At 54.4% G+C, this 26660-nt stretch overlaps 1 protein-coding gene across 1 annotated transcript in view; it reads left to right on the forward strand.

Moving 5' to 3' along the window:
* The first annotated feature begins 6081 nt into the window (after positions 1-6081).
* IGF2R (insulin like growth factor 2 receptor) overlaps positions 6082-26660 on the forward strand; it is a 107676-nt gene continuing 87097 nt past the window's right edge. Inside the window, exons 1-2 of the mRNA XM_062187005.1 lie at positions 6082-6245; positions 25094-25233. Coding sequence (XP_062042989.1) covers positions 6082-6245; positions 25094-25233 — 304 coding nt within the window. The remainder of the gene's footprint in view (positions 6246-25093; positions 25234-26660) is intronic.

Here is a 26660-nt window from a genome sequence, read left to right on the forward strand (position 1 = left end):
CAATGCCATCTCACTAGTCCAAGTGATCATCTTCAGTTCACAATTGATCACACTGTTAGGTCTAAGAGTCAAAGGGATCACACAAACAAAACTAGTGTCTGCTAATACTAACTGATAGAATCAAAAAGGGAGAGAATGATCCATCATGGGAAGCGGGAGACACAGCAGACTCATAGAATAGCAGATGTCCTAAATAGCACTCTGGCCTCAGAATCAGCCCTTAAGGCATTCGGATCTGGCTCAAGAGCCCATGAGAATATTTTAGGCATGGAAAGCCAAGGCATTCTGTCAAAAAACAAAAACAAAAACAAAAACAAAACAAAACAAAAAACCTAAATGAAAGATCTCTGCGAGTGAGATCCCAGTGGAAAGAACGGGGCCATCAAAGAAGGAAGTACCTTTCTCTGAAGGGAGGAGAGAACTTCCACTTTGACAATGACCCTGTCAAAATAAGATCAATGTCGGCGAACCCTAAAGTCTTCCATAGCCTTGGCAACTCACGACTAGAGCCTAGGGAGATTACTGATGCCATAAACAAGAGTGTCAAATTGTTAAATCAACAATAGGAGTCACTGTGTACTTACTTCTCTTGTGGGATCTGTCCTTAATGTGTTGTCCAATGTGAAGTAATGCTATAACTAGTATTGAAACAGTATTTTCACACTTTGTGTTTCTGTGTGGGTGCGAACTGATGAAATTTTTACTTAGCATATACTGAATCGATCTTCTGTATATAAAGATAATTGAAAATGAAAAAAGAAAACACCTGGTGTTAAATTGGAAATTGCATAGAAAATTAATCAATTAAAAAAAATATCATGTAGGATCTCTGTCCTTAATGTGCTGTACATTGTGATTTAATGCTATAACTAGTACTCAAACAGTATTTTTTCACTTTGTGTTGCTATGTGGGGGCAAACTGTTGAAATCTTTACTTAATATATACTAAACTGATCTTCTGTATATAAAGAGAATTGAAAATGAATCTTGATATGAATGGAAGGGGAGAGGGAGCAGGAAAGGGGAGGGTTGCGGGTGGGAGGGAAGTTTTTTTTGGGGAAAGCCATTGTAATCCATAAGCTGTACTTTGGAAATGTATATTCATTAAATAAAAGTTTAAAAAAATTCTTTATGCTTTCTGGACTTTATGGTCTCCACGGCAACCACTCAACTTTGCCACAGAAATCCATAAACAAATGAGTGTGGCTTTGTTCTAATAAAAATTTTATTTACAAAAAGAGCTGCCTTCTCTGCCACGGCCTGGGAAAGCAGCAGAAGATGGCCAAAGTGCTTGGGCCCCTGCATCCTTGTGGGAGACCTGGAAGAAGCTCCTGGCTCCTGGCTTTGGATCGGCACAGCTCCAGCCATTGCAGCCATGTGGGGAGTGAACCAGCGGATGGAAGACCTCTCTCTCTGCTTCTCTGTAACTCTGCCTTTCAAATAAATAAATAAATCTTTTTTTTTTTTTTAAAGAGCTGCCTGGACCACCTGAACCTGCAGGTTATCGTTTGCTGCCCTGATCCGGAACATTACTTGCATTTTTTGGGAGCGGAGGGTCTTTTTGGGAGCACTGACATTTTAAAATTGTCTACTCCAGCTTTCTTTCTTTCTTTCTTTCTTTTTTTTTTTTTAACAGGCAGAGTGGATAGTGAGAGAGAGACAGAGAGAAAGGTCTTCCTTTTTGCCGTTGGTTCACCCTCCAATGGCCGCTGCGGCTGGCGCATTGAGCTGATCCAAAGCCAGGAGCCAGGTGCTTCTCCTGGTCTCCCATGCGGGTGCAGGGCCCAAGGACTTGGGCCATCCTCCACTGCCTTCCCAGGCCATAGCAGAGAGCTGGCCTGGAAGAGGGGCAACCGGGATAGAATCTGGCGCCCCAACCGGGACTAGAACCCGGTGTGCCGGTGCCGCAAGGCGGAGGATTAGCCTGTTGAGCCATGGCGCCGGCCCAGTCCAGCTTTCTTATAAAATGCTTTGCCATCTGGATTTGATTGCTTTTTAAAAAAATAATTATTTAAAAGGCAGAGTGAGAGTGAGAAAGAGAGAGAGAGAGAGAGAGAGAGAGAGAGAGAGAGAGAATATCCCTTCCATCCACTGGTTCACTTCTCAAATTGCTGCAATGGTCAGGGCTGTGCCAGGCTGAAGCCAGGAGCCAGGAACTCCACCCAGGTCTCCCATGTGGATGCAGGGGCCCGAGCACTGGAGCCATCTTTCGCGGCTTTCCCAGGTGCATGAGCAGGGATTTGCATTGGAAGTGGAGCAGCCAGAACTCCAACCCACCGTCACGGGGAGGCCAGCGCTGCATGCAGCAGCTTAACCCACTGCGCCACAAATGTCAGCTCAGTGGGTTATTTTAACCTGGTTAGATTTAAGTTTAACTTCTTGGCATAAGCCATGCAAGGCGCTGGATACTTGGCATGCCCACATCCCATGTCAGAGGCCTGAGTTCGAGTCCCGGCTCCACTCCTGATTCCACCTTCCTGAATATGCCCACCCTGGGAGGCAGCGGGGTTGTTCACATGGTTGGGTCCCCGTCCCCCACCTGGGAGGCACAGATGGAGTTCCTGGTCCCTGGCTTTTGCCTGGCCCAGCCCTAGCCATCTGGACATTTGCGGAATGAGCCAGTAGACAGAAGATTCCTCTTTATCTGCATTTCTCTCTCTGCCTCTTAAATAAAATGACTTTAAAAAGAACGCCACATAAATGGTATTGTGCATGGTAGGGAAAAACTGTGAATGACATTGAGATGGATCAAAAATATTATTCATGAACTTAGATCTCCCGTGAACGCCTGGAACCGCAGCTAGCACAGAACATGAATGCTGCTGTCTCCCGTATGTGCATATTAGGATGATATTACTGGGGCCGGCGCTGTGGCGTAGCGGGTGAAGCTGCTGCCTGCAGTGCTGACATCCCATATGGGCGCCGGTTCGAGTCCTGGCTGCTCCACTTCCGACCCAGCTCTCTGCTGTGGCCTGAGAAAGCAGTAGAAGATGGCCTAAGTCCTTGGGCCCCTGCCCCCATGTAGGAGACCTGGAGGAAGCTCCTGGCTCCGGATGGGCCCAGCTCTGGCCATTGTGGCCAATTGGGTAGTGAACCAGTGGATGGAAGACCTCTCTCTCTGCCTCTCTTTCCCTTCTCTCCCTGTGTAACTCTGACTTTCAAATAAATAACCTTTAAAAAAAGATTACATTGATTAACTCATACATTAGGCACAGCAAGGGGTTACCAACAACAATAACAGAATAATTGCAACAATATATTATTTTTAATAATTTGAAAGTTACTAATTATTTTTAAAAAGACTTACTACTTTATTTGACAGGCAGAGTGAGAGAGAGAGAGAGAGAGAGAGAGAGAGAGAGAGGTGGAGTCCTTCCATCTGCTGATTCACACTCCAAATGGCTGCAATGGTCGGGGCTAGGCCAGGTTGAACCAGGAACCAGGAATTCTATCTGGGTCTCCCACGTGGGTGGCAGGGCCCAAGCACCTCGGCCATCTTCTGCTGCCTTCCCAGGCACATTAGCAGGGAGCTGGATCAAAAGTTGAGCAGCTAGGACTCGAACCAATGCCCATATGGGATGCTGGTGTCACAGGCATCAGATTAACCCACTATGCCACAAACTGTGGCCCCTGATTAATTATTTCTGAATTTTTCCATTTAATTTTCTGGCCTGAAGTGGGCTGCAGGGAACTGAAACCACACACATTGGTCAGTTTTGCATTCCTATCACAAAATACTGGAAGCAGGCTAACTTTATGAAGAAAAGAGGCTTATTTAGCTCCCAATTTTGGAAGCTAGAAGTCCAAACAGTACAGTACCAGCCCTTGTGGGGGTCTCCCCTGGGTGTGCCACTCCACGGTAGACAGTAAGGGTGGGCGTAGGTGGTCACACCACCAGACAGGAAGCCAGAGACCAGGTTCCCATCACCCTGCCAAGTGCATGCTCCTAAGGGCTCTCCCACCACCACACTGAGTACCAAGCCTCCAAACCATTAGCTTCTGGGGAGACACACAACATCCAATACATGCACCCCACAAAATGAAACCACAGAGAACAGGGGACTACAGTATTGATTCTAGGGGGCTGAGTGCTTTCTGTGGTCTCAGAGGTATTTTGCAACTCTGTAAACTCTGATTGTGGTATCTGATTTTTGTCTTTAGAAATGCAAGCTGTGGGGCTGGTGTTGTGGCATGGCAGGTAAAGCTGGTACCTGTGACACCCACATTCCACGTGGGCACCGGTTTGAGTCCCAACTATTCCACTTCAGACCCAGCTCCCTGCTAATGGCCCAGGAAAAGCAGTGGAAAATGGCCCAAGCGTTTGGACCCCTGCCACTCACATGGGAGACCTTAATGAAGCTTCTGGCTTCGGCCTGGGCATTGCGGCCCTCTGGGGAGTGAGGCAGCAGGGTCTCTCTCTGTTACTGTCACTCTTTCACAATAGTCTTAAAAAAAAAAAAAAAAGAAATGCAAGTTGTGTCCAGTGTCCACCGGGTCTGCAGTTGGTTTCTGACCTATGGATACCGAGTAATCTTCCATCCAATGTGCAACTTCATTTCTGCTTTCCTGCCTGCCTGCCTGCCTGGGGTCTTCAAAAAGTCCACAGGAAAATGTGTATTATGAAAAAACTATGCACGGATTAAAAAAAAAAAAGTTTTGCACCAAAATAAACATCTTTTAATTCCAGTTTTCCATAAACTTTTTGGGTATCCTAGGCTATAGGCTTGCGTTTTGGGATCTCTTTGGAGTTCTCTGTGAACCAGCTGCAACACGTCACTGGCCCTCCGTTGAGCGAATGTCTTGACACGCGCTCCTTTCACATTTGCATCTGAGTCCAGACAACTTAATCCTTAACCTCTAGCAGGACCTTCCGTTGTACTGCTCCAGCTTGCCACCATCACCGGGGGCACTGAAGGCACGATCGGCCGTCCTAGGAGCTCTTTCCCCGTGAGGACGGCGCTTTGTGACCCGCACTGGGACACGGCACACATGTGGTTCACAATCACTTTTCACCTGCTGGGCTTCGAATCCACTGATGCCCTTGGCCTACACCAAGTGTAACGGAGTTGCAAAACACAAGCCCACAGGGGGCATCCGAGTGCTCCTGAGGCACTGGCACCCCTTCCTCTCTCGGTCTGTGTGACCCTTGGGCCCTGGGACGGGCTGGCACCCTCAGCCGGGTCCTCCGCCTGTCTCCTTATCTGTAGAATGGGCGTGAGGAGACACCGAGCGAAAACGCTAGTGGGACACAATCCTCTAACAGAGCCACGCGGCTGCTTCAAGAAGTTCACGGGAAGACAGAACTGAACGCTCGTTCGATGCAGAACTTGGTGCAGGCCAGCGGGTGCTCCGCACGCACCCCCCGCGCTCCGGCCGGCGACCCCCAGCCCCTCGGGGGCAGCCGGCGCCTCGGCACCCCTCAGGGCGGCCCGCTCGCGGCTTCGCTCGGTTTCCGGGGCGGAAACCCCGCTGCCCCGTGCCCGGCCCGAAGGAAACGTCTCCTCAGCTTCGCCCAACTCGGCGCCTCCCGGGCCGCCGCGGGCCCAGGGGCTCTGCCGGGGGCAGGCGGCCGCCGGCTTCCTCTGCCCGAGACGCCTGGCCCTTTCCCGGCTGGGCGCTCGAGCCTGGACACCTCGCCGCAGGCTGGGAAGGGCCGAGGCCACGACGCAGCCCGGCCCCGCGCCGCCGGGGGGCGCCGCCCGACGCCGCACCTGGCCCGGCCGCCCCACCCGGCGGCGCCGCTTCCCGTCCGGCGCGGGCGGCGCTCACGTGACCGGGCCTGGGCGGAGCCTGGGCGGGCCCGGATCACCTGAACAAGGGTGTCACGTGAGCTGGGGGCGGAGAGGGGGCGGCGCCGACGGCGGTCACGTGATGCGGTTCCGGGCCGCCGCCGCTTGCCGAGCTCAACCGAGCCGCACTCCCCTCGGGCTCCGGCTCTCATTCCTGCCCCGGCTCCGCTCCGGCCGCACCTCCTCCTCCACCTCCGCCTCCGCCCTGGCGGCGCGACCCCGTCCCACGCGTGGCCCCGGGCAGCCGCTTGCCGCCCGCCCCGCGCCCTTCGCGCCGCCCGGGCCCGGTGCGATGAGGGCCGCCGCGGGCAGGAGCGCCCACCTGGGGCCCGTGCCCGCCGCCCGCCCGCTGCGCTCCCTGCTCGGGTCGCGGGAGCTGCTGCTGCTGCTGCTGCTGCTGGTCGCGGCGCCGCCGGCCGCGCGGGCCCAGGCCGCGGAGTTCCCTGAGCTGTGCAGGTGGGTGGCCCGCGGGGCGCCGGCTGCCCTCGCTGCGCCCGGGGCGCGCGGCCGCGGTGGGGGGGCAGGGGCCCCGGGTCGCCGCTCGTGCCCCGTGGGGGTGCGCCCCGCGCCGGCCCTGAGGCAAAGTTGCGCGCGCGGGCGAGGGTCGCGGAGCCGGCGCCCGGCCACTTGTGGCTGTCACCTCGCCGGCGGCTTTGTGCGACCCCGGGCGCCCGCCGAGAGTTGCGGGGGGCCGGCGCGGCGGCCGTGCTTTGTTCCCCTGCGGGGCGCCGGCGGGACCCTCGGGCGGGGGGACACCCGGGCGCGAGCGCAGCCCACGCCTCGGCTTCCTGTGCTGAGTGGGAGCCTCCCTGCGGGTCTCCATTTTCTCCGCGAGGGCGCGATGCCACAGTCGGGGTCCTTTCCCCTTGGGGTCCCGGGGGGCTCCCGAGGCGACTGCTCGCCTCTCGCAGCCTGACTTCCTGTCTCGATGCTCCCATGATGTCATTGTCTGCGGGTGGGCGCGTCCAGCGGAGTCCCCGCGCCCGGGGGTCCGTGGCACCGCGGGTCCCCTCGACGGCCGTTGCCCCGGGGACTTGCTGGCGCTGCCGAGGGCGATGGGCAGCGCGGCTTTGTTCACCGTGCACACTCTGGGGCGAAGGAAGCGGGGTGGAAAGTTCTGGGCAGCGACACGCCTTCTCCCCCAGCGTGGGCTGGGTACTCCGAGGACCGGGCGCAGCGCAGCGCACTTTCGGGCCGAACGTGGAGTCGGTGGGCTCTAACGCGCCCCTCCGAGGCGGGTCGGCTGGCTCCCCGGGGGTCGTGTTTCCCAGGAGAGGGAGGGCGGCCCCGCTTGGGGCGGGAGGGCACCGGGGGAGTTTGCAGCAGGCGGGTTTGCCGTGCGGTGCGCCCCGCTGGAGCTGCCGCGGTGACTTCGTGGTGCCGGGGCGAGCGCTGCCATTGAAACTGAATGTCAGGGCTGCTGCGACCCGACGCGACCATTAGGGATGAACTCGGCGAGGCTCGCGGGGGCGACACGCTGAGGATCGTTAATGAGCCGGAACTCACTGCTTGATGGTTGCGGTTAAAGTTGGCCTGGGGGCAGACTGGTCTTGCGGGGCTGATTGGGGGGGGGGCCCACTTTTGGTTACAATTTAGTCACCCTGGAGTCTTCGCCCCGTGTTCGCCCCCCCCCCCCCCAACGCCACGTGGAGCAGGGCCTCGTGGTCCAGCAGGAGTGGACTTTGGATCTTTCCATACTGTGGCCCCTGTCACATGTGGGCATGGCTCGGGGACTGCGCTCGCTCTGCGTCGTTAGGGTGGCAGAGCGAGCCGGCCGAGGTCCCAGGACGCCCCAGGGTCGGGGTGCCCTGATGGCCCTGGGACTTCCTCAGGGCGGGACAGCCCTGGCGCCCTCCTGCTGCTTTCCCTCCAAGTTCTCTCCGTTAAATGCAAAGTGAAGTTCTTCCCTCTGTCCTGTTTCAAGTCCCTACCTCTGAAATTTTTTTTCCAGACTTTCTCTTGGGGGGATGATCAGTTATCTGCGTACCTTTGTTTGATGAAACTGGCTAAACGTTCTTAACTAAAGCGCGTTTTTGAGTTACAGGAATGCGTGCTGACTTCTCTCTTTTTTTCCCCCTTCAAGCCAATCTGAGAAGTTATACGAAGCATCCCCAGAGCATGATGTGTCTAGCTTTTTAAAATCATTTAAAAAATATATTTCTTTTGCTTATTTGAAGGCCAGAGTGATAGAGAGGGGGAGACAAAGAGAAAGCTCTTGCGTCTTCGGTTCACTTCCCCAGCCGATGTAACGGCCAAGAGCCTGGAACTCTGTCCTGGTCTCCTGCTTCTGTGGCAGGGTCCCAAGTACCTGGGCCACCCTTCGCTGCTTTCCCAGGAGCCTCAGCAGAGAACTGGATTGGAAGCAGAGCAGCCTGGACTGGAACCAGCATGGGGCCGGCAGGCGGCAGGCGGCGGCTTAGCTCTCTGCGCCCTCTGTGCCACAGCAGGCCGCCCCAGGCTACCTTTTCATTCTGCCCCTGGGCGTTCCTTTACTGACATGTAAATAGCTCCTCAGGTCTGCCCCAGCGAGGATGTAAAATGAGCCCTGCAAGAAGTATTCTTTGTTTTTGCACCTTGGTCTTGGGCAGGCAGCCCCCTATGTAAAGTAGCATCATGTTTCAGTCATTTGCAAAACACGCTTTACCCCAAAACGCCGCGCTCGACCGCTGGGCGGCCGCCGCCATGCAGGTTTAACGCCCGTGCTGTGCGTGCTGGGGCCACAGCTCTCTACCCAACCCAGCTCCTTAGAACCTGGAGGGGGCATTTTCCCGCTTCCGACCCCAGGAGCACATCTGGGAAGCTCAGGCCTGCCTCTGGGTGCCTGCTGGACACCAGAAGTGGGGGCAAGCTTCTGGGCGAACTTTGCCTGGGGTCGGGGCGGAGCTCCTGGTGCCGCTGGCTGGTGGGAGAGGTGAAAGCCTCAGGCAGCCCCTGCCCCAGCCCCTGCCCCTGCCCCTGCCCCTGCCCCTGCCCCTGCCCCTGCCCCAGCCCTGAGCATCCTCGTGAGCGCGGCGGAAGCAAGTTCCCTGGAGTGTTTCCGGCTTGAAGCAGCACTTGAGTAAGCGCTTGTTCTCTGCAGAGCCTCAGCCGTCAGTTCCGAGTGTCAGGCAGGGTTGCCGGGCCAGGTGAGCCCTGCGTGGAGGAGGTGATGGAACAAGGACACGTGCCTCGGCCGTCTGAGCTCCCTTTCTTCTTACTGCAGGAAGCGAGGAGCTTCTACTCCAGTGTACCTGGGGCCGTGGCGAGCTGGCACAGAGGGGCCAGCATGGCCGGCTGTGAGACTGGCCCCGGCAGAGGTCCTGGGGCAGGCCCAGCGAGGGCCAGATGAGAGTGAGCCAGGAAGAGAGGGGCAGAGGCCAGCCAGGCCGTGCAGCACTCCAGAGCTGACCAACGTGCGCTCAGATAGTCAGTTGCTTGTGTCTTTACTCTGTTTTAGACTTCATGAAACGCTGTATTACATATGTAATATGCAAGTTTCCATCCATTATTTTGGTGTTAACAACATCCTTAGTGGGTGAAGTCTTAACAGTTTGTACTAATTATAAAATAATACGTTGGTCTGGCCTGATTTAGGCAGTTACGTGCTTTAAAATTTATGCGAACAAGCTTTCTCCAGCTTGTTTGGGTATCCATGCTGAAGAGTTTTATTGTGTTGGACAAGAGCATCACGGAGCCAGCTGGGACGTGAAGATACTTTAGTTGCTCTCTCAAAGGAGACTTTTTTTTCCCCTCTGTATTTTTTCTAAAGGGACAATGCTTATATGCCAAATTTGGGTTGTGTGTTCAACCTGGATCATACCCCTTTGTGAGTGCGTGCTTTTCTTTCTTTTTTTTTTAAAGATTTATTTTTTTATTTATTTATAAGGGGGTGGGGAGAGGTCTTTATCTGCTGGTTCACTCCCTAAATGTCCGCAAAGACCAGAGCTAGGCCCGGCCGAAGCCAGGAGCCTGGAGCTTCTTCCGGGTCTCCCACATGGGTGCAAGGACCCAAGCACTTGGGCCATCTTCTACTGCTTCCCCAGGCCACAGCAGAGAGCTGGATCAGAAGTAGAGCAGCCAGGACTTGAACTGGCGCTCATGGGATGCTGGTGTCGTAGGTGGTCGTTTAATCTGCTACACCACAGTGCCAGTCCTTGGCTTCATGTTTTTTGCCAACATTTCATGGAGGGATTATTAGTAAAAGGGCAGGCAGAATTCAGCAAGTTCTAGAGCTGGGTCTCCTGGCAAGGCGTGGCTCTTCCTCCTCCTCTTCTGAGTGTGTCCCTGCTGGGGGCGGGCATCTTGGTAGTGGCCCCGGTGCCATTTTTATGGGTTCACGGGAACCGCTGAAGGGGTTGGGCCATGCTGTATTCCCACAGCAGTGCATGAGAGCCCCAGGTGTTCCCTAGCCTTGTCAGTACTTGATCTTGTCACTTGTAACACTGAATCCCCCACCAGCCCTCCCACCCCACTGCCGCCCCAGCTGGCATTGAGTTAAGCCTGTGCCTAAGATGACAGCATCCCATTTGGATGCCCCTTTGAGTCCTGGCTGCTCCACTTCTGATCCAGCTCCTTTGCCAATGCACTTGGGAAAGTAGTGGAGGATGGCCCAAGGGTTTGGCCTCCTGCACCCCCATGGAGACCCAGAAGAATCTCCTGGCTCTTGGCTTTGGTCTGGCCTAGCTCTGGCCATTACAGCCATTTGGGGAGTGAACCAGCAGATGGACACACTCTCTCTGTTTGTCACTCTCTCTCTGTAACTTTGCCTTTCAAATAAAAACTAAACAAAAAAGAGTAATTGCCTAATCCTTTAAAACTTATTTTGGATGTTTTCTCTTGAGGTTTAAGAATTTCTTATGTATCCTGGGTTCAGGTTGTTTCTTAGATTAATGTGAATTATTGTTCAGTCTTTGCCTTGCCTTTTCCTTTCCTGAATTTGAAGAACAGATATTTTATAAAATGTGATGGACTCCAACTTATCAAATTACTTTAAAATTTTTAATTTCTTTTCATTTTGTTTGAAAGACACACAGGCATATCTGTGTGTGTGTGTGTATGTGTAGATAGAGAGAGAGATAGAGGAAGAGAGAGAGAAAATCTCCAGTTCTCTGCTTTAATCTCCAAATGCCCACAGCAGTCAGGACTGGGCCAGACCAAAGCCAGGAGCCTGGAACTCAATCCAGGTCTCCCATGTGGGTGGCAGGGACCCAAGCAGTGGAGCCTCCCAGGTGTGTATCCGCAGGGAGCTGGGTCAGAGGTGAAGTAGCCTGGATTTGAACCAGGATTCGGGCATCTCAAGAGGCGACTTAATTGCTGTGCTAAAAGCCCACTCCTCCATTTTTTTTTTCCCCCTAATGTTCTGTGTTTTTTGGTAGTCTAAGATTTTCGGCTACCCCGGAATTTGTTGGCTCAGCACTATGGACATTTGGGCTGGGACATTAGATGCTAAGAGTTCTCTCCACTGCCCGCCTCTCACCCTGGCCCCCCAGGGTGCCCCATGGAGAACCCCGGGTGTACTCCAAGGTCACAGGGATCTCCTGTGTTTGCTTCTAGAAGTTTTATAGCTTCAACTTTTATGTTTAGCTCCATGATCTACTTTTTAATTTAATTTTTACATGGGCTATGAGGAAAGGATGAAAATTTATTTATTTTAACTAGATTTAAAAGATTTTCATTTAATTGAGAGGTAGAGTTACAGACAGTGAGAGGGAGAGAGAGAAAGGCCTCATCTGCTGGTTCACTTCTTAGATGGTTGCAATGGCTGGAGTTGTGCCGATCTGGAGCCGGGAGCTTCTTCTGGGTCTCCCACACGGGTGCAGGGGCGCATTTTTTTTTCCATGAACATACAGCCAAGGTGTTTTATTTATTAATTTTTAAAGATTTACTTATTTGTTTGAAAGGCAGAGAGAGAGAGAGAGAGAGATCTTTCACCTGCTGGTTCACTCCCCAATGGCTGCAATGGCTGGAGCTGAGCTGATCCAAAGCCAGGACCCCAGAGCTTCTTCCAGGTTTCCCACATGGGTGCAGGGGCCCATACCATATGGGATGCCAGGGCCTTAAACCCACTATGCCACGCCACAGCGCTGGCCCCCTGGGTGAGATTTGGCTGGGCTTGACTGGTTTTGTTCTTAGGAATATGTTTGCTTTGTGGAAAGGGCTAGCTTGCCTTCCGTGTGTGTTTGCCGTAGAACCAGTTTTGTGTAAGATGAGTATTTTCTGTTCCTTTAGTCTCAGTACAGCTCACCAGAACTGTCTAGTCTGGGTGCCTTGGAGTGTGGTGGGGAAGAGTTCTGGTTATGGTCTCAGTTTTAGGTCCTTTATTTGTTAGTCAGATTTCCTAATTTTTATTGAGCCAATTTGGGTAATCTCTCTTTTTCCTAGAAAATTGTCATTTTAATCACATATTTGTATGGTACTAGGTAGCATGCTATACACTTTTTATTCTCAAAAATGGTCTTTGTAGGTAAGTTTAAAAAAATTCCTGTCTTACTTTTTTTTTTTCAACTTTTATTTAATAAATATAAATTTCCAAAGTACAGCTTATGGATTACAATGGCTTCCCCCCCCCATAACCTCCCTCCCATCCACAACCCTCCCATCTCCCGCTCCCTCTCCCCTTCCATTCACATCACTATTCATTTTCAATTATCTCTATATACAGAAGATCAGTTTAGTATATATTAAGTAAAGATTTCAACAGTTTGCACCTTTTTTCCTTAATTATATTAACTGCAGATTTGATTACCTTTTTACGTTTTTTCAAAAGAACGAGCATTTTATTCACCACCCCATCACCATTAATTTTTGATTTCATTAATTTCTCCTGTTAATTTCATTAATTTCTTCTGTTCCTACGTTTTCTTGTTTTCAGTTTGAATTGAAATCTTAGGGATTTCACTTTAAATCATGTCATATATGTAAGAAATGAATTTAAATCACATTGTGTATGAACAGCATGAATTTAAGACACATCTTGTATGTTAAGAAAATTTAAATCACGTCCTGTCATGTAAGAAATGAGTTTAAAACTGTTACTCCCTGAGCCCGTAGCTTTCTTATAGGTTCGGATGTGTGGTTTTTTCAATTGCTCAATTCTATACATTTCCTTTTTGGACGCAAAAGTTCTCTTGAACTTTCTGGACCCTCTAACGTTGTACACCCTTCTTTTCCAGGTAAGTGGGCTTTGGGGTTGTTTATTGACTTTATTTCTGCATCGTGGGGAGTGGGGGTGGTGGAATTTCCCGAGATTTCTCCCTCGGCCCAGCACCGACTCAAGGTGGGAGTGTTTGACGTGTCTGGGGGGACGTGTTCTGGGTCAGAGTTACGGACTGTGCTGTCTGGCTTTTCTTTATCCCGATTTCTTTCTCCTGCTCCGTTTGTCTGTCGCTCTTATGTGTTCACCCGGCTCCCACGTTGTTGGGCAGGGTGTGGGAGGTGGCCCTCTGCCCCTGCCTCCCGCTGTGTGGCCGCGGTCTTCAGGTCTTCGCAGTCACAGCCGCCGGTTCCTGCTGCTTGGCTGCCACGGCAGGCAGTCGCAGCCCTCCTGAGGTGCGGGGGCACTTAAACTCCTGGAAAAATGGAGGGAACAAAAAAAAAATGTGTAGATGCTATCTAAATCATTGAACAGGGCATGCAACTAACAAAAAAAAAAAAGGAGGTAACAGATAAGTTCATTTGGTGTAAAAATTTTTTAAAGTTCATGCGTGGATTTTCTAGTCCGAGTTAATCTGTGCAGTTCAGTTTTTGAAGTCTATGCATGGATTTTTTGCACCCGCCATTTCCATGGACTGTCTGAAAACCTTTTGTATGCATGGATTGCAAAATATTTTTTTTTTTTTGGCGCCAACACAAGCTCATGTTTTAATTCTGGTTCCCATGAACTTGTTGAATTCATCGTGTGTGTCTTAAACCCCTGCCCTGATTACTCTCGGTTCCTTTTCCTTGGGCCCAGTTTTCTGGGTTATCTCCTTATCTTCCTGGGGTTGCCTCCCTGTGCAGCTGTTCGGGAAGCAGTTGTTGGAACTTGGCTATCAATTGTTCCTGGGGAGAGGGGGATGGGCAGGGTGTGCCTCTCAGGGCCTCTTCCATCCTCCCCAGCGAGGAGAGGCAGCTGCCGGACCCCTGCTGTTGGCAGCGTGGAGCATCCTGCTTGCCACAGCTCTGCGCTCACTCCTCTTTTCTGGATCTCACTTTCCTCCAGGGGAGAGGTGGGAGTCAGTTTTGGAGTCCGCACTGTTCCCCTCACAGGCCTGGGGCAGAGGCCCCCCGCCCCACCCCCGGCCTGTCTTCCCTTCTGTGTCAGTTGGGATGCTGGCTGGGGTTGGGCTGGGCGTGGGAATGAGAGAGCATTTGCCTGGCCCACGCTCAGCGTCCGCAGATGTGCGGGCTCCTTGCCGCCTTACCTGCGGGTGAGACCGCGCTGCTGGGTGAGAGCAGGGGTTCACGTTTGCAGCCCGTGCCCCCGTGGCCACACCACAGCTTCACTGGGGTTGTACCTTGGCCTGCCCATGAGGTTCCTCCCCAGGAAGTTTCTGCTGTTGGAAAAGGTTTCCAGGCCACCAGTTGTGCGATTCTCCAGGCTGCTTTGTGTGCAGAACTTTGATTCTGAGTTCTAGCCAATGGCAAGGAGCTTGTGGACAGGAGGTGTGGGGTGTGGGCGGGTGCCAGGCACCCAGTGTGTACTGGGCCTTGGTCCTTTCCTGCACCCCTCTTCCTCTGGTGGGAGGAGAGCAAGAGGGTGGCAGCTCCACTGTCTGTGGGAAAGAGAGAGCCCCCTTGTTTATCTCTTGGGGAGTCAGGAAGTCCCAGCAGGCTCCTGTTGAGGGTGTAGGCAGCGGGGGGCTCCCCTGGAGGTGGAGGTGTGGGTGCTGGACCCCAGGGCTGCTCCTGGAGGCCTGGGGCATGACGGGAATGCAGGCCAGTGAGAAGGACGTGACAGCCCTTGCTAAACTCCCCTTGCAGTACAGCCTGGAGAGCTCTGCTGGCTGGCGTTTCGAGGTGCTCGCGATGACGCTTCGCCAGCGGGGCCTGGGCAGGACTGTGAACCCTCCACGGTGCAGGGAAGCCCGAGCCCTTGAGTGCCTGCCAGCGTAGATCCTGCCCCTGTCGGCCTCCGGGGCTGGGGGTTCCCGGGTGCCTGTTTGTGTGCTTTTAGATCCGGGGGGAGTCCTTGCCGCCTGAGCGGGGAGGGCAAGCGTCATTCTCTGTTGTTTTAGGGCTCAGAGGGCCCAGGGTGGATTAAGGGATGTGTGCAGAGTGAGCGAGGCTTTGGAGGAAGGCGGAGGGGGGGTCTTCCGAGGCAGAGTCTGTGCTGGCCCTCACCCGCCTGCTGTCATCGCACACCCCTGCACACAGCCCCTCCCGGAGCACACGGACCAGAGCACTCTGATTGTGGGTCAAGTTCTTTGCTGCCACCTCTTGATGAGGGCTGCTCCCAAGTCAGTTACCCGATTTAGCACAGCTGTTTCCTCCTTGTGTGCCCCACCCCCGCCTGCAGCGGGAGACCCGGCCTGCGGAACAGGGGTGCTAACGAGGTGGGTTTCCTAGAAATGACAAGGGCGAGCTTCCAGTGAGTCATCCTCACCGTGCCCGCCAGCGGTCGGCTGCTGTGGGAGCGAACTTTCCACCCCAAGGGGGCCGGCGTCTCCCTCGTCCTGTGAGCGCTGGCCGCTAGAGGAGGCGGCGCCCCTGAGTCACTGGGCTTTCCTGATCCTGTGGCACAGGGGAGCTGGGCAGGTGGGCCGAGGGGCGCTCTGCGGCTTGATGCAGAAGCAGAGCCAGGAGGAACCGCAGAGTGGGCCTGCACCTGAGTGCAGGAGCGCCTTCCCCACCGGGGGTCCTCTGTGTCAGACATGCCAGGCTGGAGAAGGGCGGGGCCCCGACTGACTCCTTGGGAGAGGGAGGACCGGGCAGCAGGGGCGGAGCGCTTGCTGGTGCCCGGGGCCCTGAGGCGCCTGTCACGGCTAAAGCCTTTGCTCTCAGGGAGCCCTGGGAGGGCTTGGCCATGTGAAAGTTGCTTCGATGAATTCACAGATGTTTTTTCTATTCACAGGTCCTTCGAGTTGGTGATGCTTATTATTTATTTTTCTTAGGATTTATTTATTAATTTGAAAGAGTTAGAGAGAGGGAGACACAGAGTAAGACAGATCTTCCATCTGCTGGTTCACTCCCCAGATGACTGCAACGGCCAGGGCTGAGCCAGGCGGAAGCCAGGAGCCAGGAGCTTCATCTAGGTCTTCCATGTGGGTGGCAGGTCCATACACTTCTGCCATCTTCCATTGCTTTCCCAGGCCGTTAGCGGGGAGCTGGGTCAGAAGTGGAACAGCTGGGACACGGGGACACGAACTGCCACCCATATGGGATGCTTGCTGTGCCACAATGCTGGCGCCTTGGTGATGCTTTTAACTGAAGTGGGTAATGAGGGCTGTAGCACGTGCCCTGGAGCAGGACAGGCCTCTCCCAAACACTGGTGTGGCTATGTGTGGTTCTTTTTAAAGGCTTTATTTGGGTGCTGGATCAAGTCCTGGCTGCTCCACTTCTGATCCAGCTCCCTGCTAATGACCTGGGAAAGCAGAGGATGGCCCAAGTGCTTGGGGCCCCTGCACCCACAAGGGAGACTTGGATGAAGCTCCTGGCTCCTGACCTTGGCCTAACTTGCAGCCATATGGGGAGTGAACCAGTGGATAGATGGAAGTTTCTCTCTCTCTCTTTTTTCTCTCTCTCTCTAACTCTGACTTTCAAATAAATAAATAAATTAAAAAAAAAAAAAAAAAGAGCACACACACAGTGTGAGAGCCGCACAGTTGGTGGCTCGGGATGTTTTTGGAGGGGTGAGAACGAAGGGCTCCGGCTCGAAGGAGAGTGCTGTGTGTGTGCTCCCTCCCCCGGCCGGAGCTCCGCTCTGCTCAGCCCTGTGTGCTAGCCCACCGTTGACCCCAGCCTCTCCAGAGCAGAGGCTTTGCTCCTGTGGCCGCTGAATTGGCCCTTGTGAGGCTCCCGGCCGAGCTGACTGCAGAGAGGGGCCAGCACTCCCTGGAGCAGGGACTCAAGGAAAGGCGTTGGGTCTGGCAGGGTTTTCTGCAGCCTGGGCAGCGGGGTCTGCCGTGGGTTGGTGCTGAAGCCTGTGGCACACAGATGGCTGTGTGATGCAGGAGGCTTTGGCCTTTTGCACAGGTTCTTCATATGCACAAGGGATTCTGAAGCTTCACCGTGGAGAGGGTTTAGGGGAGATGCTGACCCCCATCCTGGGTGGCAGAGGGCGTGCAGTGTTGTGTGGAGGGCACTTGGTGACTCCGTGAGAATCCCATGCCATGCACTGTGGTGACACCTCTTCGGGAAGAGTCTTGCCCTCCTGCTCCTGTGCCGGAAGTCTCCATCCCTCAGGTCTTTGTTCTGGCGGCAGCAGCCAGTGGCTGAGCCCAGGGTCACTGGCCGTTTCTGACAAGTTGTGGGAGGCAGCTGGTTGTGCATGTGTGGTTGTGTGTGTGTGTGTGTGCGCACGCACCGCTGCGCTGAGTGTCTGAGGTTGTGTGCAGACTGGGCATGTAGTCTGCGTGGTGTGTGTGAAATATGTGGATGTGTGGAGCATGCGTGATGTGTGTGTTTGTGTCCTGTGTGGAGGGTGTGTGGTTTTGTGCGTGGGGTGAGGGGTGAGGGGGGCTTCTGCCCAGCACCGTCAGCCCCCAGCCTGCCCCGCCTCCCTCTCCAGATGCCTTTGCGTGAGCAGGTTGCCCGTCTGTGGAGCAGGCAGAGCCTCCGTCTGCCTCCCTCGGAGCCCCTGGGCCCCTGCTTCCTGCTGGGACCTTGCGGCTCAGCTGGCTGTGCTGGGAGAGGAAGCTGGCGGCAGTGCAGGTTCAGGCCCAGGTCCCTGCAGCTCTTCCCACTGTGACCGAGGGCCCTGTCAGGAGAGGGTCTCTTACTGCTCTCCCCCTGACCTGTGCTCCACCCGCTCGTGGTGCAGGCCCTGTTGCCCACGTGGCTGCCGTCGGCTTCGGCCGCGGACTTAGCTGTCGTGTGTGACGCTGGGCTGCCGGCTGCCTTTTTGTTTCCGGGCCCTGCACGACAGGCAGCACCAAAGACTGAAGCTGGCACTATTTTTTTTTTTTTTTTTTGCAGGCCCCATATCTTGGTCCACAGCTTTGTGGGTTTGTTAGAATGGGAAGTGAAGTACTTCCTGTATGGGCTTTGGTCACGCTGTGTCAAGCTCATGTGCTCCCAGCCCCAGGTCAGGGGACAGAGTCACCATGCCAGATCAGATGCTGTCCCCACAGTGGTGGCAGCAGGCGGCTGTTGGCGACAGTGGTTGCTTTATGCTCTCGCGCCAGTGCCAGTGTCGGTGACGGGACCCTGCCGCTTTCCACCCTCCCCTTCTCCCCCTACCTCTGTCCCGCCTTTTTTTTTTTTTTTTTTTTGGCCTGCCCTCCTTAGTTTGGGAGGCTGGCCCAGATTTTTGGAGGTTAGTGGGCTGAGGAACTGTCTTGACAGTGATAAAGGGCGGCTGTAAGCCACATGATTTCTTGAGTGTTCTCTCAGAGGACTTGGGTGCGTGCCGAAGGAGGAGACCGTGTGGATGAGCGCCTTGGGAAGGCCCTGCGCTCCCTCTGTGTCCACAGGGCAGGATTCGTGGCTCACTCTCCATTCAGCAAAGCATTCCCTGCTCGAGTGGCATGGACGGGCTCTGGCTGTACAGTTCTCGCTGGTACATCACCAGCTGGGCTTTTTTTTTTTTTTTTTTTTTTCCCCTTAAGGAAACCAAATGATAGAGTCACACATGCTTATTCATTTTATTACAGAGGCTGTTATACCTCTGTCCTTCTTCTGTGCCAGTAATTGTAGGCCGGTAATAAAATGTGTAATAGATACGTGACCGTAACCCCAAGACTCACAGGGAGAGAGAGAAGCGAGGTGTATTTCCATAGTGTGGATGTGTGGTGGTGTGAGGAAGGGGCAGAGTCCTAGTTAATGGAGATTTTTTTTTTTTTTTTTGACAGGCAGAGTTAGACAGTGAGAGAGAGAGAGACAGAGAGAAAGGTCTTTCTTTTTCCATTGGTTCACCCCCCAAGTGGCTGCTACAGCCGGCGCGCTGCGCCGATCCAAAGCCAGGAGCCAGGTGCTTCTCCTGGTCTCCCATGTGGGTGCAGGGCCCAAGCACTTGGGCCATCCTCCACTGCAGTCCTGGGCCACAGCAGAGAGCTGGACTGGAAGAGGAGCAACCGGGACAGAATCCGGCACCCCAACCGGGACTAGAACCCGGGGTGCCGGCACTGCAGGCGGAGGATTAGCCTAGTGAGCCACGGCGCTGGCCATGGAGTGTTTTTGTATTCCAGAGAAGGAACCGGATTTTCTAAGGCTCCTTTCTTTCAAGAGATGGCCGTATTCTAAGTGTGGGAGGGAGAACTTTATATCCGTTATTTGAGACGTTAGTTGTAAAACAGAACTTTCCCGTTACACCTTCAGGGCATGTTGTTCCTGCAGGCGTTTGGGATGATACACATGAAAACCTGGAGAGGCGTCACTCTGATGTGTCCCAGGACCCCTGGCGGCCGCCCCTGTGACTTTCTGTTTTCCTTTCTTCCTTATTCACAGACAGTTGAGGCTCGCTTGGTGCCGCCGGCCCTGTAGCTGCCCTTCCTTCACGTCCCAGCTCCTGGCAGGCGCGAGGGCAGTCCATGTGCTGCCTGCTCAGTCCAGACATGGCCAGCGTGGGCTGTCACTGAGCCCTTTGCCGGAGCAGGGTGGGAACGCGGAAGCACCTTCCCGTCTCTGGGCAGGTTGACGTGCATTGCCTGTGTGCGCCCATCTCTCTGGTCCAGTGCGTCCAGGAGGTTAAGAAACGTGAGCCACACGAGGCCCCCCGCGCTGAGTGCAAGCACGGACGGGTGGGGTGCTCGGGGTGGCTGTAGCAGGGAGAAGCTTCCCTGAAGAAGGTGGGAGAGGTTCAGAACACGTGGTGGACTCGCACAGTGGCTGCCTGCGTCTAGGACGTTTTTCAGCCACAGAATTCACTTTAAAATCAGAGGTTGGTGGAGGCGATTGCCATGTGTGGGACTTCTGACCCTCCCCCATTTCCTGCCGGCTTGAGTTATTGATGGCGCTTGCCGAGGAGCAGGGTGGGGGGGTGTGAGTCGGTAACGAGGAGAGTGTTACAGACGTGTCCCTTCCGTGTGCGGTCCCCGGCCAGTGGGGAGGGAACGGGCATGATAATGGCTGTTTTCTCTACCTCTGGTGTTTGGCACTTCAGACTGCAAAGAGTAAGCAGAGCTGGGCTGGGACTATGGAGTAGCAGAAGTCTGAACTTGGGGGAGAACTTGGACTAGGAGGAGCGTGTGATCTGGCCATGAGCATGACAGGGTGGGGGCTCCAAGTCTTCGAAGTTCATGGCTTCTCCCAGGAGGCCGCCATCAGAGGGGGCCAGGGGCTCCGAGAAGTCTGCCTTTGCCACCCAGGCATCGTCTACGTGAACCATGGCGTTGACAATGGGAAGGGAATTTGTGCAAAGAGCTGCGAGCACAAAGAGCTGCAGCGTGGTAGTTTCCATCTTTCTATATAATTGGTATTTTATGGAACCAAATTGTACTATAGACAGTTGGCTGGTAATATAATTGGAATTTGGAAATCTTTACGCCATGCAGAATCTGTCGTTTTAACAGCACTTAATTGTGGCAAGATTTGAACTCTGTAAAGTTGTGTGAAATGCTTTGCTGGTTTGAATGTTGTCACTGACATACTAAATATTTTCTGAAAAGTTGATGTAAGTTTTTTAAAATCCTGAAAACAAATGAAGCAGTTTGCCTCGGTGGGAAAGCGCCTACCGCTAGGGTGTAGACTGACCGGAGTTTATTCCAAGCCCCGTTGCGTCCTCTTTGTGTGACGCTGGGCGAGGTGTGATCCCTCTCAGTCTTGGGACATTGAGCGGAGGCTGAGGAGCTTGGGAGAGTTGGAAACCGGCACCCGGAGCTGCGGGCACACGTGGCTTAGAGTTGTGGGTGTATCTCTGGTTTACCACATGCGGCTCAGAGTCGTGGGTGTATCCCTGGTTTACTCCCCGAATGCCTGCAATGGCTGAGGCCAGACCAGGAGCCTGGAACTCAATCCACATCTCCCACGTGGGTGGCAGGGACCCAAGTACTTGAGCCGCCACCTGCCTCCAGAGTGTGCATTGGCAGGAAGGTGGGATTGGCAGTGGAGCCAGGACTGAACCCAGGCGCTCTGATGTGGGATGTGGGGCATCTTAATCAGTACCTCAGACGCTCGCCCAAGCCATCAGGATGTAGGCGCTTACATCTGCCGGGCAGCGGGCCGTGAGCTGCAGTGGCAGTGCAGGGGTGAGAGCAGACACCTCAGGAGATGGCGTCACTGAGCAGTGAGGTGCCACAGAGGGCAGTGTGCCAGTCACCTCCAGCAGCCACTGCGGCGTGCGTCGGTGTCGGCGGCTTCCAGGCTTGCTTGAGAAACAGATGAGGATCTTCTGAGCGTGGGAGAGGGGCCATCCACTAAAACGTCCTGAAAAATGAGGTAGAGTAGCCAAGGTCTGAGTGCTTTTGCTAATTTTCACAAGCCGGCTTCTTGCAGAGTTTTGTATCCAGAAGAGCAGTTCTAAATGGGGCTGCGCTGCTTTCCCGGAGGACGCTCCCCAGGCTTTGCAGGACTGGGACACTGGGCAGGATTCTGGGGGCAGGCGGCTTCCCTGGGCCCCTGTGGTGCCTCCTGTTCCCCGCCCTGTGTCCAGTTGCTTCCCTTGGATGAGGTGGCCCGTGGCACAGGGTCAGTGACTTAGAAAACCGGACTGCATTTGGGAGGGGTGTGTGTGTGTGTGTGTGTGTGAGTGAGTGAGTGACTGGGCCGCGTGGCGCGGTTGCAGCTTTGCTCCTGGCTGGTGCTTTGTTCGCTGCTCCCAGTCCCAAGCGGCAGTGCATAGGAAAAGGTGCTGGGATCTTAGCCGCATCTCAGGAGAATGAAGAGAATGACACGGCACCTCCTAAATGATGCTACCAAGGCACCCGCAGGCTTTCGGCAGTGCAGACACGACTCCAGCGGCCGTCACGCTGCTTTAAAACACACCTGCCTAGTGTCCAGTACCATTAGGAGCTCAGTCTCTCTGAAAACTCATGAAGCATATTTCAAACAGTATTATACACTCTGGTATGTAGTGTAATATAACTCTGGTTAGATTAAACTGTGCTTCTGCTAGTAGTAAATATTTTTTAAAGACTATATAATAAACTCGAGAGTTATATAAATACTTCATAGCACATTTTAAGAGATTCATGTCAAAGGGGTAGGCATTTGACCTAGTGGTTGGGACAGCACTTAGAATGCCTACATCCCACATCAGAATGCCTGGGTTCAGTTCAAGTCCTCGCTCCATTTCCAATTCCTGCTTCCTGCTAATGCAACCCGGGGAGGCAGCAGGTGGTGGCTCAAGTACTCAGGTCCCTGTCACCCAAACAGGAGACCCACATTCAGTTCTTGGCTCCCAGCTTTGTTCTGGCACAGCCCCGATTGCTGCAGACATTTGGGGAGTGACCAAGGGGGTGGAAGATTTCTCTTTGCCCCGCCCCCTTTGTCTCTCTCTCCCTGCCATCCTCCCCCTCTCTCTTTGACTCTCAAATCAATAAGAGAATAAAGAGGTTATATGTCTGAAACTGGATGATTCTAAATTTCTTGCCAGATTGCCAGTCAAGCCACCAGAGTGGCCTAGGCCCAAATCATTTGTAAAATTAAATTGATGTTCAAGCTTAAAAGCACCATGATCGTATTATAGAACCAGGGGATGGGCTGAGAAGCCCTGGGAGTACTGCACCCTGAGTAGAATGCAGTGTAGCTCTGAGGTGTGGTAATATTTTGTCTGAACATTTGTCTGCTGGAAACCTCCCTACGCGAAGTGAGGAGGCACAGCCAAAACCTGGAGCGGGTACTCCACACCAGTACGGCTCACGACAGCCAGGCCGGTGCAGGTCCTAGACAGCCCGCGCTCTGGACGAGGCTGTGTGGACTTCCACAGTAAAGGCTGAAGAAAAACAGTGAAGGAAAAGAATGAGATCAACAAATCAGATCAATAAGAAAACCAAGCTGTAATACTACAAGTTTAAGTTTTAGCAAGAAACAAGGCCATGTAAGAAAATAAGTGTGAACTGCGTGGAAACACAGTGCACGTGCGTGTACACACACGCACACGGACATTCCAGATGTGCCTGCACAACCAGCAACTTCCGGGCAGGAGGGGGACCAAAGCGCAGTGCACGTTTTCCTGAAACTCACACACACACACACACACACACACCCCGGTAAACAGTGTGCAGGACCCTTCAGGGGACTCACCGCCCCAGTTCCCAGAGCCACCGAGATTGTGGGAAACAGAGGAAATGCGAATGGAGGAGAGCCCGTGATCCAGCGGAGCGCCAGGCTTGCTTTCCAGCGACGCTGATTTCCAGGAAATCTGGGCGCTGCCCCTCGTGCGCTGTTCTCTGCTTCTCCTCTGCTCCCCAGCCCTCGCCTGGTTTCCACGTCTCCTCTGGAAAGCGCAGCCCGGGTGGCCTCCGTCCAGCTGCCTCGCTCTACGTGACACATTTCTCTACCCTGTCACAGACCTAGGTTTGTGAGCTTGGTTACGGGTGCCGCCGAAAAGGCTCTGGACGTGCTGTCTGCTGTCCTGGGCAGGCTTAGCCACCACCCCGACAAGAGAGGAGCATTGCCCCGTCATTGGGCAGTGATCGCGACAGTCCACGGATGCCCCGCAAATAAAAACCCCAGCGTCTGTTCCTGGGGCGATCGTGGCCTCTCAGCATGGCTTCCTTTGTTCCTGAGTTCTGCAGGCGCCACCCCCCACCCCCGTCACCCAGCCTCCCCGTGCCCTCCTGTCTGTCCCACAACTATGCGAGTTCTCTACCTGGCTGGTCCCTCTGCTGGAATGTCCTTCCTGCTGTAACCCCCCCACCCCACTCCCTGTCCCCAGGTTGTTCCCTTTGTGAGCAGGCCTCAGGGCAGCCATCTCAAAGCGTCCTAGTGTCCAGCAGCCTTGTCGTGTCCTGTCAGGCCGGGCTACTCGTCTTCCTCGGAGCGTGGATCAGCAGGTGGAATGCCCTGGGTGTTCATTTACTTCCTTGCTTTCTGCCCTCCGCTCTGCCACTGGTGGGGTTTGCTCTTGCCCCGTGCAGTGCGTGTTAGAAACGTGTGTGGAGCAGATGAGTGAGGTGATGCGGGGCGCAGGGAGCAAATCCTGACCGGCGTTTTCCGCTGTGCCTGGCCATTCTTGGGTGGTTTTCTCTTGTGTGCAACGTCCTGGCTCTAGGGGGTGGCTCTGAGAAGCGAGTGATGAGGAAGCCGAGTTGAGCTGCACTTGCTGGCACTCCGGGCCGGGCGCTCAGCTAGTACCCCAGCCTGTTTTTCAGGTTTGTACCAGCTGTCACCTTCCAGGGGGAACACTCGTCACCCTGCTGGAATGCTGTGTGTGCTTCCGCCCTGCAGCTGCTTGGCAGCTTAGGTTCTGGGGGACACGTGCTGCCTTGTCTGCCAGTGACCCCCACAGGGCTCTTGGCTCCTCCATCACGGGAACCTGAGTCCACGCAGGGAGGGGCTGCTGCCTGGAGCTTCGTTCTGAGACCTGGCACTGATGTCCCCCATCTCGGAGGCTCTGGGAGTGGACTGAGCTCACAGTGGGGGATCACGTGCAGCCTGGGGGCCCCCACGCCTTCTCCAGGCCACAGCCCCTGCTTTGTGTAGGGTGATGCTGTGTCCGGGGGGGGGGGTTCTGGGTCACCCTCCTCCCCCGTCTGCGTTTCTCCCCTCACAGAGGAAGCGACCCCCTGATGCTGTAGGGTGAGCAGCACGCTCTCTGGGGGAAGAGCGGGCGCTGGGGAAAGGGTGCGGTTGCCTCCTTGGCGGCTGCTGCCCCGTCCGCGGGGCCAGGGCTTTGAAGTGGGTCTCGGCGGAGCAGCCCAAGTGGATGCTGCCCAGCCGTGGATTCGGTGACGACATCGCTCTGGTCAGCGTGGCTGTGAACCGTGGGGCTCCGCAGCGCCATCGCGGGAAGAGCGGGAGCAGCCCCCTGGCCTCAGCGCCGTGGTGCGGGGCAGGCGCCGGGCCGCTGCCACGCCGCGTGTCAGGTCCTGGGGTGGCGTGGAGTGGACCTCAGCAGAGCGGGGTGGCAGCGGTTCCTGCCCTGGCTTTGCGTCAACTGGACATACTTGACATTCGCCTTCTCGCCAACGAAAATGTCTCCTAGTTTGTGGTAGTTCTGAGCAAACATGGCTCGGCGCTGAAACTAGAGAGAAGTTTAATTATTGGCAAGTCCATGACAGTGACAAGTTGTTTTTCTTCCTTTCCAGTTATACATGGGAAGCCGTTGATACCAAAAATAACATACTTTATAAAATCAACGTCTGTGGAAACGTGGCCGCTGCCCCGTGTGGGCCGTCCAGCGCCGTGTGCATGCACGACCTGAAGACGAGCAGCTATCGTTCCGTGGGTGAGTGACTCCGCCCGTGGGCGCCTGATGGGCGGGAGGGTGTGTGCGTGTGTGTGCGCACGCGCCTCGTGTTTTATAAGAGAGGGGGTGAGAGTGTGCCTTACGTGAGAAAAGCAGAGCTGTCCTGGGCGGCTCTCTCGCCTCGCCCACCTTTCCCGTAAACTCTACATTTTCTCTCCTCCCTCCCTCACCCCTCAGTGCCCAGCCCCTCCTCCCTGTGCCTTGTCCACAACCCTTTCTTTTGTGGTAGGTTTTTTTTTTTTTTTTTTTTTTTTAAAGATTGATTTATTTGAAAGAGTTACAGAGAGAGAAGGGGCGGGGAGAGAGATCTTCCATCCGCTGGTTCATGCTCCAAATGGCTGCAATGGCCAGGGCTGGGCCAAGCTAAAGCCAGGAGCCAGGAGCTTCTTCCGGGTCTCCCATGTGGGTGCAGGGGCCCAAGCACTTGGGCCATCTTATGCTGCTTTCCCAGGAGCATTAGCAGGGAGCTGGATCAGCAGTGGAGCAGCCGGGACTCGAACTAGCACCCACATGGGATGCGGGCACTGCAGGCGGAGGCTTAACCTTCTACGCCACAGTGCCAGCCCTGTGGTGTTTCACTAGCTTCTGGCATTAGACTTATGAGGCAGGAGCTGTGGCTTAGGTTAAGTCTCTGCTCCACTTCTGATCCAGCTCTCTGCTATGTCCTGGGAAAGCAGCAGCAGATGGCCCAAGTCCTTGGGCCCCTGCACCCTGCGTGGGAGACCTGGAAGAAGCTCCTGGCTCCTGGCTTTGGATTGGCCCAGCTCTGGCTGTAGTGGCCATTTGGGGAGTGAACCAGTAGATGGAAGACTTGTCTCTCTCTCTCTCTGTCTAACTCTGCCTCTCAAATAAATAAATAAAACTTTAAAAAATAAATAAAAACTTACCTCCCAAATTAAATGGTCATGAGGGTCACAGAATCAGAGAAAGAAGTGCATGTTGCCTGTCTTTGTGAGGGTTTGGACCAGGCTCCAGTCCCGTGGTGGAGGAGGTCCAGTGGGCTGGGCCCCTCTTGGTGTCGTGGAGCAGGTCAAGGCAGGTGCCCAAGGGTAGGGGTGGGGGGTTCTCCTCGTGCTTCTTCACCACAGAGAGCCTGGTGGCCAGGGTTGATCAGGTTTGCAGAAGCAGGAGAAGGTACTTTTCCCCTTGACTTTATTATAATACCTTAATGTTCTGGGCCAATGAAATTGTGTCTTATAGTTTGTGGTTCAGTATACTATGAGGGAACTTCAGAAAGTTCATGGAAAATGGAATTACAAGGTAAGTTCATTGAGGTGCAGAAATAATTGGAAAATTGCATTTGTTTTTAAAATTTATTTGCAATGCAGAGGCAGGGACAGAGCTCCCACCTGTGGGTTCCCTCTTGAAGTGCCAGCAACAGCTGGGGCCGGCTGAAGCCAGGGACC

Source organism: Lepus europaeus, chromosome 3 (assembly GCF_033115175.1).
Source record: "Lepus europaeus isolate LE1 chromosome 3, mLepTim1.pri, whole genome shotgun sequence".
Lineage (NCBI taxonomy): Eukaryota > Metazoa > Chordata > Mammalia > Lagomorpha > Leporidae > Lepus > Lepus europaeus.